The 13,306-nt window shown below is 41.4% G+C and overlaps 1 protein-coding gene across 5 annotated transcripts in view; it reads left to right on the top strand.

The window, feature by feature from the left end:
• The window catches only part of kiaa1549lb (KIAA1549-like b), a 69,470-nt gene that overhangs the window by 27,785 nt on the left and 28,379 nt on the right, over positions 1-13,306 (top strand). For 3 of the 5 annotated variants that reach the window (XM_067591155.1, XM_067591164.1, XM_067591173.1), the window contains exons 2-6: positions 1,951-6,156; positions 6,297-6,412; positions 9,979-10,198; positions 10,444-10,577; positions 11,369-11,537. In XM_067591155.1, coding sequence (XP_067447256.1) covers positions 1,951-6,156; positions 6,297-6,412; positions 9,979-10,198; positions 10,444-10,577; positions 11,369-11,537 — 4,845 coding nt within the window. Of the gene's footprint in view, positions 1-1,950; positions 6,157-6,296; positions 6,413-9,978; positions 10,199-10,443; positions 10,578-11,368; positions 11,538-13,306 lie in introns of those variants that run through there. The other 2 variants (XM_067591182.1, XM_067591190.1) reach the window with 2 other exon arrangements.

The raw sequence follows: 13,306 nt of genomic DNA, 5'->3' as shown, positions 1-13,306 counted from the left end.
ATCAGACCTACAAATTATTTTTCTTCTTAACAGTTGACTATAAGGCAAGCTTATTTTCAGGCTGTGTGGATGTTAACTTGAGTAATGGAAATAGTTGTTTCTCTCTGTCTTTTTGCATACGACTGTAGTCTGTAATAACTCAGATTTATTTACTCTCACATCTAAAAAAGACACTGATTCTCTACTTGCCTCTTCTGTAAATGTAAGAGTGGGCAATCTAGAGTTGAGATACCCCTTTAAATGCTTCCAGTTCCTGATTGATTACTAACTGCCCAATCAAGAGTGTTTCTAATTTCACCTGCAAACTTAAGTGTCGGATCATAACTCAGATGGGTGTGGAAATCTGTTTTACTCAATTGATTCCTTACCTTCAGCACAGTATTATTCTTTATTTTGCAATACTACTGCAACACCCTTGTCAGCATTGCATATTACAGTCGACTCATCATTAGCAAGATCTTCAAGGGCCTGTCTCTCTGTCTCTTGTGGAGATAAACTGGAATAGCATTTGTTTGCACCAGGAGAAGAAAACAGAGACCGAACGTCATCTTCAACTGAACAACAAAATGTCTGTACAGAGGCATTAGTCACCGAGGGGATAAATAAACTTTTGGTCTTAAATTTACTGCCAGCTTGTGACTCACTAGTTATCTCCACCCCATCTCTGTGATCAGTGTGCACAGAGGAAGAATTGTGTTCAAAGTCTTTGCAAAAAAAAAAACGATCTTAATTTTACTACACAAAAAAACTTGAACAGTTCAACTCTCATTGTAAACAGATCAGCATCTTTAGAGGGCACAAAAGACAGGCCTTTAGACAACAAAGCATTTTCCTGATCACTTAGCTGTCTCTAGGATAAGTTAATTATATTGGAGGGCTCGGAGCTCTCTTTGTGCGCCTGTCTACGCCTCCTCCCTCCCTGTTGTGTCAGTCTTTTCTTGTGGCCCCTCTGGTTCAGATGATTCGTTGTGGTGACTCTAAAAACGAGACTGGCTGGATGTAGCAATGGTTTCGTTCCCAGATTCATCAGTCAACAGCCCACTGGATGATCATCACCTGTCCTGTGTGCCCTGTGCATCCTCTCTATTCAGTCAGATAGCCGGGATGTATCCGGTTGTTTTTGTAGTCCAGCGTGTCTCGTTGATATTTCTTAACTTTGGTCTCAGACAATTCCTTTTAATAGGAATCGATCAAGGAGGTACAGCGTTCATTGAACCCCATCAACTCCTGTGAGCTGAACTTGTATTCCCTTGCATAGCTCCTCTTGTGTGTAATCAATGACCAGTAACATTAAGTCCAATGAACATTCAAGACTTCACACCACTTCTTGCAGACTGCAGGGTTGTTACTACCCAATAGCGCCTTGTTAATTCTTAGTCCCCTTGGAATTCTTTTGTTTCTCCAATATTGGGATAGAGTTGAACCATGTAGCATGTAATGTGTCTCCTTCTTTTTCAAGTGTTCTGCTGCTGTGCTTTATTAAAAGTATTACATACTTGCAAGTGCTGACAACTTAATTTGCTACTGTTGTGCCTTTTGGGTCGGCACCCATTACACTCTGAAGACATTTGACTTGAGCATGCCAGTTCTCTTGTTTGAACAAATAAAAAGGATTAACACCAGTAAAAGGGACTTTTAACAACCTGACAGCACAAAGGTTGTTCTTAATAATGTCTTACAACTGACATAGTAAGCATTCAATAAGCCATCATTTCCAACTTATAAACCCTTTTTAGAGGGTGCCTTATAAGAAGTTGGCACCAGGAATTCTTATGTGTTGTTGTTTTCTTTTCCAAAGACTCCATGTCTGAGTTTTGACCAACATGTAAGAATATTACAGTAGCCCACTTGAAATGGAATTAAACGCAGCTTCACCTTCAAAAGTAGGCCTTTGTCGGTATATTAACATATCAATATAATCTGCCATCTTCCTTTCTGTTCTGTTAACAGAGAAAACCACCTATGATGCCTCTGGCTCCTCGTCTTTACCAAGCGACCCCACAGTCAAAGCTGCTCCTGCTCATCCATTGGCCGACCTGTCGGTGGCAGAGGAGGTGCCTTTTTCAGTCGTCCACTCAGATGGTGACTCGGAGTCCGAGGGGGAAGGTTTATCAGGCCAGCCTGCCTTTTCGTCTGTCTTAACCGTCATGGCAGGAACTGTCAAACATCCAGTGAGCCTCGCTCAAAGCAGAACCTCGCCAACTGTCACCAGGGACGAGACCCACACCACCCAATGGCCTTTACATAGTTCCAGCCAGGGCTCAGAGATGTCCTCCTCCTCCTCCTCTTCTGTGGGAGCCAATGGAAACCACCCCGACAACTCAGGTCTGACTTCTAGCATGTCTCTCCAACACACCATACCACCTAAAGCTCTCACCATGGCATCTGGGCCATCACATGTGTCCTTGATGGATAGAAACGGGAATGTCTCATCGTTTTCACCATCTTCTTTATTGTCATCGTCACTGTCCTCCTCAACTCCATCCACTTCCTCTGTGTTACCATCCTCACTGTCTCTATTTTCTCTATTATCTTCCACTCAGTGGAGCACTAAAGCTGCTTCATCTCAAGGTCAAAGGATTGTGTCCAGCTCTGCCCCTCAGAGAGAAACAGCAACATTAGCACCAGCAGTATCTCTGGATTGGACAGAAAGTTTGACTGCTGCACAATCCACCGCTCACTCAGCTGTTAATCTACCAGCTGCTACACAGCCAGCACAAAGCACAACAACTGCACCGTCACTCTTTCATCTCCATGAAATAGTGACAAGTGAAACCAGCATTGAAGAGAGCAATAAAGTGACAACACACTTATTTTACCCATCAACTGATAAAATCCATGGAGTGAGTGGGACACACATAGGAAGTTTAAGCACAAGAGTGATCAGAACACCAGCAAACAGCACATACTCATCATATTCTACTTCAAACAATGGACTGATTCTTTTAAAGATTTCACCTCGAGCCACTCAAGCTCATAATCCAGGTATGAACTTGGATTCGGCCAATAATCGTGAAATGAGCACCTCATTTCCCTCCAATCAAGAGAGTCAAGCTCAAAGGCAGCAGGGAGCTTTACAAAATCCCACATCAGCACTGCTGTCTGCTCCTCCTGAAGGCTATTCTGTTTCTAGTCATGTCACAGAGCAGATGCTGTATCTAACAACATATGCAGAGAATAAAGACAAGACAGGAGTAGGCAGTCAAACTTCGGTTCACAAAAATATTGGAGATGCAATCATGTCGCCTCTCCATTCACATTTAGTAAATCCTTCTGCATCACCAGCTATGACGTTTAGTCCCACAGGATCCTTTTTCACACTTTCCTCCAAGAGTCCACCAGGTAAAACATCTCTCTCTGAAACTGCAATCACAAAACTAACACCTTTCTACTCTGGCATAGTGTCCTTGGAGCATGCATCTAATCCCGATGATTTACTGATGGCAGCAGGTCACGGCAGCGCCAGAGTTCCTGCCATCAATATAGATTACAACCAGGAAGAGATAGCAAGAGCTGAGCTCACATCTGTTTCCTCTCAAGCTTACCTGAATAACTCACTTTCACCCACACAGCTGAGGCCGGAGTCCACCACTGGTTCAATTCTTAAATTGATCAGCAGAACAGGGACAATCTCCTCCTCATCAGAGTCAGATTCACTTCATTTGCAGAGTAATGAAGTCATAAATGTCCATGAACAAACAGGGTCTCCCAAGAGCATAACTCAGAAGCGCAAAGGATGGACGACACCAAAAATGATCTTCTCATCCAACAGTGGGACAGCCTTTCTTTCTAGTTCAGCATTGCTAGTTGAGTTTACAAATGATATGACCTATAAAACCATGCATAAAAGTCTTTCACACACCACTCGCCCTACATACTCATTGCCCTTTTTTCTAAGCCATGGCCAAAACCACAACAACACTGATGACAGCATTGGCCTGTCTGTCAGCAGTGAGGTTAATTTCTCTGACCAAGCCAAAGCCCCATTATCATCACAAATGATCCCCTCACAAAGACCTTTTCAAACAAGATCTGTGCCTCCTTTTCTAGACAAATTTTATACAACATCAGGTCTAACTCTACCACCTGACAAATCAGCTGAAGTCTCTGCCCATATCATAAAATCAGAGAGAGGAAATCACAGCATATCTTCGACTGTCGAGGGTAAAATGAGTGCAGGTAACATTAAAATATCAACAGTCTCCAATGATCACAGGACACACGAAAACAGGCCTGCTGAGAATTTACACAGATATACTGCAAATAGGTCAGTGGCTCCTTTATTTAATGGAAATGAAGATTCTACTTTGATCAGAGGTGCTGCATTTTACAAAAAGGGTGTTCCATCAGGGCAGTTTCTATCTTTCATGACTCCAAAAGATGTTTTTATGCTAAATAAAGGCTCTGACAGTTCTAGCAAAGGATCATTCACTAAAATCCCCTTTTCCCTAGTAACGTTTGATGCTGCATTAGAAACTAGTCTGTCTCATAAAGATGATGGGACACTCACGGGCCATAATGAGCTGCCTTCTCCTTCGTCTTGGTCAGAAATCATCCTAACACCGAGGACAAACTCTTCCTCTCGCTCTCAGGGACCAATCACCAGTGTTAGCAGTGATAAATCTCCTTTTTATTTAGGCAGACAAACAACCATGCCCTCCACTGCTTCCTCTGCAGCAACTGCTACTTCCAATGAAAAGACGTTTAGGGCTATTTACAGTTTTGGCACAAAACTAATGGCACCATATACAAAGTGGAAAGCCACCAAGCCTGAACCTTTTCAAAACAGTGCCTTTGAATCAGAAAATACATCTGCTGGCTTTGATAGGGGAAATTCTAATATACAAGCAGATGGACCATCATATGAGCATCCAATGCTAGAAAATGGACAACAGCCTAATATGCATGTATTGAATTCAACTGATCCAACTGTAGTCGCCAGTGATCCATATTCATTTCATCCATTGGAGACAGAGCACTTTGGTGGAGAATATTCCTCTTTAATATATGTTAAAAGCACTTCAAAATCTAAAGAACAGAGTCTGGATTCGTCCCCAGCTGATCTCAGTTCTGCTCCGGCTGTCAGTGTGTCTCAACGAGTCACCGTAAACACTCCTGCTCCATCAGCTTGGGGTTCAAATGGTTTTCTGCCCCTCTCACACACAAGTAGCGACTCTGTAAAATCTTCACAAGCCACCACTTTTGCGTTGGTGTATAAAAACAAGCTGAGCTCCCCTTTAGCAGCTGTTGACTTTCCCAAATCTGTATTTGATACAGCTGTCACACTTCCAAACAATCCCTCACACACTTTTTCTGATACTGACCACACAGTTGATTTAAAATGGAAGAGGTTCATCTCACCAACAGAGCTAATGCCATCATCCTCTTCATCAGAGACTTCACCGCCATCATTTAGTGGTATCACAGCTTCTCAGTTGCAAATGAACCCCACCACTTCACTTTTGTCTAAAGCTTCATCATCATTGATGTCTTCATCATCACTGTCATCATCAAAGGTAAATTTAGCTGGTGTAACACAGTCAACGAAACCAGCAATGCATCCAGGCCCTGTATCATTATCTGTCACCCCGTCACCCAACCTGACCTCATCCATAGATTCTGATCACTCACAGGAAGTGACGTTTTTTGTCCTTACAGAGGCAGAGCGGGATGAGTTAACTGCTGGATCAGCCAGAGTAGTTGCACCTAGTTTCCCCAAAGAAAAAGATGCCAGTCTAGCCCCCTCTCAATCAGCCAGAACTACTCTTTCTGCTGGGCCCACCGAGAGGACATCTCAGGTATCACCTCTGATCCCTCGACAGGACACCACAACAGCCTCTGCGAAGCTTACCACCCCAACTCTAGCTTCATCCACCAAATCTAAAAACCCCATCACTACCATCCCTTCCCTAAGAGTCACCACCGGAACCACGCAGTCGACCACCACAACCACACCACAGCCTGCACCTGTGACCAGGAAAACAACTACCACCACAACCGTCAGGGCTCCAATTAGCAGGCGAACATTCACGCCACCTGTCCCGAGGACAACCCTGCCCAGAGGGGCCACCACCATCTTCATCTCCCCTTTCACCACCACCACAGAAGCTCCACCACAGCAGTGCAACATTACAGAGAGAATGTGGGTGCGAACAGGTAAAAACTTTTGCTACTCTGGCGTAAAAACGGGTGTTTTTTAAAATTGTGAAATAATGTTATTGCTCTAACATGTTTTGTCTCTGTTTTTGTCTTTGTTTCACCCTCTGTTTGTCTGTTTGTATCTGTATCTCTCATAGTTGTCTCCATCTATGTGAGAAGGAACAGGCTGGACAGCATCCAGAGGCAGAATCTGCGCAGGGGACTAAGTCAAGGCCTCCGAAAAGCTCTGAATGATAGTTCAGCCCAGGCACAGGTCAGATTAGTCACTGTTATTAGTTATTGTTATTTAACCAGCAAATACTACTGTTTCATCAAATCGATGTATATGTCCACCCATATATATGGACTTATTATATTTTTAATTTTATATAAACCTAAACATCTGTGGAGGGGTTATCCATATCTAATGGCAGATTTAGAGTAGAATCCTTGCTTTATACATACTGTACATACATACTGTATATACACTAGTATCTTTTCATACAAGCCTGTAATTGGAAAAAATGTGGAATCCGCAATGCTGTTTTTATCTCTACAGCATCAACCAGCCTCAAAACTCCCCGCAGACATATGCTGAACAGCTGTGATGAGTAAATTGCAAACGATCAACAACCCCTGCTGCCTAAAGTAGAGTTAGAATTCCAGTGAATACAGGAATACATTTTAAATGAATTCTGGATAAAAAAGTTTATGTCAGTCTTGTTGGAAATAGTTAAAGGTTCTGACAGATTGAAAGAAGTGGTGTTCAGGCTAGATGCCTGATGCTAAGATTTTGGTTCAGTTTGCAGGAGTGAAGTAATATTTTTCCTATGTTTGCCATGCAAGTCTCTCTGAATTGAATAGATTTATGTTAAACTCCCACTTTGTGTTTCCATATTATGCGAGGTTTATCATAGAGTTCAAATATTGGACCTTGAATCATTAAACAATCTTCTAACACTAGACAACAGTAAATGGTTATTTGTCGTTCCCTGACCACAAATCTGGAGGTTTATTAGCATGGAGTGAATTAGACACTTAAACCAAGAACCCTCATGTAGGCTACGTGAGAAGAGATAAGGATTAATATAGAAATTAGGTTGACTGAATGTGTCCCAGAAGGCAGTGGGTGATGTCACATATTTAAGTAACTGTACCAACACTAAAACAAGATGTAGATGTGGACTGTAGCAGTGCTGTACATCAGAACTGTTGCTCTAATTTTCTCATATTTACAGGTAATAGCAGCCAAAGTCTATGGAATTTATCCACATTTCACCCAAAAGAACATTCACCAGTCTTACCAAAGCAGTGAACACACCAGATTTGGCTTCACAAAAACTCAGAGGGAACCCAGTCTCAGATGTTTCTCTGCAATAATGATACAAACAGATCCAGGGCACATACAATGATCCTTGTATCTGTGGATTAGCCATTTGTGAAGCCAATCATGGTTCCCACTGTGCCAAAATCATTCTCTGACTCCAATAAGCCTCTAATACCTCCGCTCAGTGTGACTTTGTATCAGGAGCACCTCTTGGCTCGGAGAAGCTACACTAAAATACAAGAAGAAATGCATGTTTGAGTCTGTGAGAGAGAAAGCAATTATTGAGGGAATAAGGTTAGCTAGTTGGTAGGATAGTGTCTGTTTACTGTTGTACACTGAACATGTGAGAAAAATGTTATGGTTAGAATTGAATTTGGTTGTAGATAACAGACTGCATGGGTCTTAAAATGAATGAAGCAGCAATGTGATGTACCTTTTTCTACATCGCCTCCTAGTCTCCTGTGGGTTGAAGTGCCTTTAGAGCTCAATTTTGAGCAAGTGTTAAGTGCATCTATTTGTGCATATGTTTTTCTGTGTGTGTGTGTGTGTGTGTGTGTGTGTGTGTGTGTGTGTGTGTGTGTATGTGTGTGAGTGTGTGTTTTCATGTATATCTGCAGTCCATTGAAATGTCTCTGCGTGTTGTATTTCTCTATGTGGAAGTATCAAATAATTGAGAGTGAAGCCTGCATATTCACCCTGTCCATGTGAAGGTCAATGCTCTCACATGTTTTCCCTCTCCCTCCCTCTCTCTCTCTCTCTCTCTCTCTCTCTCTCTCTCTCTCTCTCTGTAGTCTCTGAAGGTGTCTTGCTTCACTGCACTCCTGTCACCCATTTCAACATTGCTTGGGTTCCTTTTAGTAGCACCGCTCTCATCCAATGAGAAGCAGTCTGTTGGCAAGGGAAATTGCTTCTGTGTTTAATTATAGGTTATAAATGGTTGGGAGGAGAGCAATGTGCTGATGCTAAAAAGATGATGAGACATAGAATTCAACCCGCTGGACTAAAAGAATTTTAAGCCATTAAAAATATAAAAGTGAACTATTTTTGTGTCATGTAGTTAGAGCTCTCCAGTGACTGGAAACTTGAATGTCAAAACAACTGTTGGGTTAATCTGCTGGCAGTCGTTCACGCTCTTTGAGATGGAGTCAGTGGGTGTGTTACCAATCTCTGGTTTGCTCGAAACGCAATCTCTTAATAACACCTTCACATGGGTGAAGTCTGAGAGGATGAAGTGATAATAAAGGGCTCTTTTCACAGAGCTTGTAACAAGGCCGAATTGTGAGGAGGCAGAGCGGTGACTCTCAGCTACAGAGACTGTAGGCTTTCAGTGTTTTTGCCAGTGGATCGACCTGTCAACATGGGCGTTCAAATGGGTTTAAATAACGGACCTGAATGGTTTCACCTCTCTCACAAACATGTTTAAGTTTTGCCTCATCTGTCATTGTTCCCTTTCCGGTTTTCACATAAGCACGGTTCACCAAAAAGTCAAACTCACTTTCATGACATAGTTACCAAACACAGATTTCACCTGTGTTTCCTGCCTGAGGATGAGAATGCAGTGATACCTTGCCTCTTGGGGTGGATGAGAAGGAACATAGATTTCTTTGTCCTAAATTCCTTATTTAACAGTCTCTCCCATGTCTTCCTCATCTTTATTCTTTTCTCTCTTCCCGAGCAACCCTTCATTCCCTCCTGGTTCTCAGCACATATCTGTATTCCATAATCACTCCTCCCCCTGTGCCTCATGCTCTCGTTAGCGATCAGTTGGAATGCACTGTAGTGCGCTCCAGCAATCCAATACAGTTCAATATCTTGTCACTCGGTTCACTGGCTAATATGACTGATTGACAGTACATACTGATCCTGCTAGAAGGACCATATTGGTGGTTTTGTATGTTTAAGCTCCAAATAAGAATATTTTCCATTACTGCCTACCATTTTCCAAATCATACATAAGATATTTGATATCCTGCCTTCAATGTAGCAGTTCTTTTTTTTTTTCATTTGTGTTTTTCATTTGTTTCATTTCACCACAGTGTGGTATAAATATAAACTTACTTGAGATAGGTAAAGAACCTTCAAAACTGTTCTGCCTGTGACCACGTTACGACACAAGGTGCCTAGTGCGAGAGCATTTTCGTTTTCTCATCTGGACCTCTTCTTAACTTGTTTCAGTCTGATGAATGCCACCTGTTGATGAGTAGGTGCTTGTTAATCGGATTTAATCATTAGTGTAATAAATACCCCTAAATTGCTATATAAGGGTACCTTTTCTGAGATCTGTGGACAAGTTTGATCCACAAAAATGAGTAGAAAGAAGAAAGTTCTGTTGCCAGAAATCAGCAAAGAAAAGCATAAAAATGTACATACATGGTATATTGTGATATAAGCTTTTACTAATATCACCCACTACTAGTTGGCAGTAATGTGATCTATATGCAATGTGCAATTCATGGGCTTAAAGTTTGGGAAAAAAAAAAACAATTCCAATATATTTCACTTTTCTCTCTCAGGTGGAGACTGTTTTTGGTTCTCCTAACATGACGGTGGCTTATCATGTGACTGGAGCAGACATGGTTTACCCCCCCTCTGTAGTGCTGGATGGCTTGGACTCCTATGGCCGTGATAAGCTGATTGCAGACCTGCGACAGTACCTCCCCATGGTAACAGCCCTGCCCCTCCCAGTTGCATTATGGAGACCCAGCCCAGCCACTGGCTTCCAGCTGAAAACAGGTCAGCTAGTGTTCAGTTAGGATGAAAGAGAAAAAATAAGTCAGAGATGAGCTTGAGACTTACTATTATTTGTTGCTGTTGTGAGCACTTTCAGTGGAAACTAGGTCTGAGAAGTAAAAAAAATAATTCCACATGTGATTCCACATCAGAAGCATGGTTAAGTCAGACTAGAACACAACATAAGTTTGCTATGTGAATTCTTACCTTTTTGACAGTGTACAGCTCATCTCATTTTTCTGTTCCAGTTCTGCAGTTTGTGGGAGCAGGTGATGATCCGCGGTCCTGTCGGTTCTCTCAAATGATGGAGCAGAGGCTTGAGAAGGTGTTTACTGCTGCACAGGCCAAAGTGCTCAACACCAACAACAGACTCTCTGCTCAGGTACCGTGATGAAAGAGTTGTGTTGCACTCCTAGCAGTGTGTAGGTGTTAGTGTAAAACTGTGATTGTTAACAAAATGCTAGAGGTGAAACATGCAGAGTGTAGCATTCATTGTCATTGTCACTGTCAGTGGTCATCATCCCCCATCATATTGAGACTTGGTGTTACATTTTTACCCTTTTTGGAAAATGCTATGTGTAAAAAACCATCCAACAACCAAATTAGAAGATAAGATAGATGATGTTGAGTTTACTAAATATTGCTTGCAGAATATTAGAAAAGATGCAACTTCAACAGTTCTGCTGTTACACATCATTATTACCATGTGGTTTAGGTGATTTGGCAGATGCAAACTCTGTGTAATTTGTGCTGAATTGTCCCTTAGTGTATGAGGCATAGGCTATTCAAATAAGAGCTGCTTCTCAGATGCAAATTAATTATGTGTAGGGAGGCAGTGTTTGTATTAATTTTAATGAGCTGCCACATTAAAGTGCACCCTATATTAAAGCTAATTTGACAGTTATGCATGGATGAAAAAATTGATGCTAAAATATTTTTGCTTTTATGCCTTGCCAGCCACTGGGATGAGTTTCATATTTTTTGATCCAAGACAATAACTGATATTTTGATGTTTTTCATTCTCTATTATCAGTCATTAATTCTGCAAAAAAGATTTGCACTAATCTTTTTGATTTATTTGAACATTACAGTGATATAATCCCAAGTATTTCATGTGACTATACCTACTGTATATTTTTCTCTATCCTCTTCTTTCTCTGTGCCTATACCCAGATGCTGAGTGTCTCCCAGGCAGCAGGCTCTCCTGCTGTATCGTTGGTCTACACTGTGAGGAATGGGACTGTCTTCCTTAATGGCACCACTGCCTCAAACCTCCTTGGTCAGCTGTCAGCGGAGCTGGTGGGCTACTTCCTCTTCTATCCACCACTTGTCATTGCTGAGCGTAAGTCACACTTTGCACTCAGAAATCCATCTCTTTGTCAGCAGTAATTCAACAGCCTAATAAGGAGAAATACCAGCAGTATTTCTCGTTTTCTCTTGGGAATTATTTGTTCTTCAAATAGAAATTGGATTAAACAAAAAGAAAAACAAGTGCTGTGCTTTTCCTTGTTTTTTTCCTTGCGTTGAAGCCTACCTGAGGTTCAATATAAAGATTTCAGACTGTGTCTCATAAAGCATGTTGGTCTGATATTCTGATTGACTTTTCTAGTAGAAGACAAAATCCTGTCCAACCTTAGAAACCGCAGTCAATTTAACATAGTGAAAGTGGTTGTTTTCTGAGCATTCTGCATTCACAAGGGCTTTACTACCTCATAAGGTCTATCTATTCAATGGTAGAACTCAGGATTTCAATGGCTACGCCTGACTGATGTCCAGTTTCTCAGTAATTGGATGTTTGTGACTGTTTTGCTGCTTTTACGATCATAGTGGTTTTTAATGATTGAGTCACTTAAAGATAGCTGATGCAAAAACACAACTAAGCCTGTGCCTTTCATCTCATCCTCCTTTGAGGGCATCTGTGGCCTAGCGCTCCGTCTGTGTTAGAGTTGTACTCAGAGAAAAACAAATGAAGAGTGACAGGGAATCAGTGGATGCCTAAACAGCAGTCCCAGTGGAGTCCCAATCTGTAGCCTGTTTTCATCCTCGGTCTAACTGGGAAATGTAAGGTAAACTGCTCAATAGAGGGAGATATGGCAGATGTAGTACCCTGAGATCTAATGAGAAATCATTTTTATAATACTTTATTGATCCCTTAAGGGGAAATCCACTATTTTTGCTTGACCTCCTTCACAGTAAAGTCAGAATATAGGATCAACGACAGAACTGAGCTCCTGCAGCTGATGGGGATTTAATCTTCTCACACACACAAGTTTCACCCAGAAATCTGGTAATTTTCTGTGTCAGGTTTGTTGGCCATTGCCATTTTTCTAAGACAATAACAAAGTGACTTCTCCATCATGTACCCTGAAGTCAATATGTAATGTAAGATGCATTTTACTCAAAACTTTTATGGATAGTGGATAATAGCACGAGCAGGGTAAATTATCTTTCCTGTTCAGCCGTCTTGCAGGGTACAGATATAAGTTGAAAGTTTAAGTTAATTTATATTTATAGCACTTTTCAGACAGTGGTTGTAATTCAAAGTGCTGTACATATTATAAAACATTAAAATAAGGAAACATTAAAAAGAAGAGAACAAAACATTGAAATACATTAAAAAATAAGACATTAAAGTGCACAAATTGCATTAAATACGCATAGGTAAATGTTGGAATGGAAGTTGATTGAAGCCCAGTTTGTATAGGTAGCTTTTACTTGGCTTTTAAAAGTGCTCACTGAGGTCACCTCTTTAATTTCTGCTGGTAAAGTGATCCAGATTTTAGGTGCGTAAGCAGAGAAGGCTACATCCCCAATGTTCTTATGGATGTGGTACTGTGAGAGCAGCAGTGAGGACCTAAGGGCACGGGCTGCGACATGTGGTTTTAGTAGCTCTGCAATATAAGCTGGTGCTTTGCAAACCATTAAAAGAATTGTAAAATCAATTCTAATAGTAACTGAGAGCCAGTGTAGAGTAGCTAAAATCAGTGTGATGTGCCCACTCTCCCTGGTTCTAGTTAAGAGCCTGGCAGCCGAATTCTCAAAGAGTTGTAGTTGTTTTACTGATTTTTTGGAGAGTCTGGTAAAAACTGCGTTACAATAGTCAATTTAACT

The sequence above is a fragment of the Thunnus thynnus genome, chromosome 1 (assembly GCF_963924715.1).
Source record: "Thunnus thynnus chromosome 1, fThuThy2.1, whole genome shotgun sequence".
NCBI classification, from domain to species: Eukaryota; Metazoa; Chordata; class Actinopteri; order Scombriformes; family Scombridae; genus Thunnus; species Thunnus thynnus.
The sequence above is the reverse complement of the archived record's forward strand: the minus strand, read 5'-3'. Positions and strand labels throughout refer to the sequence as shown.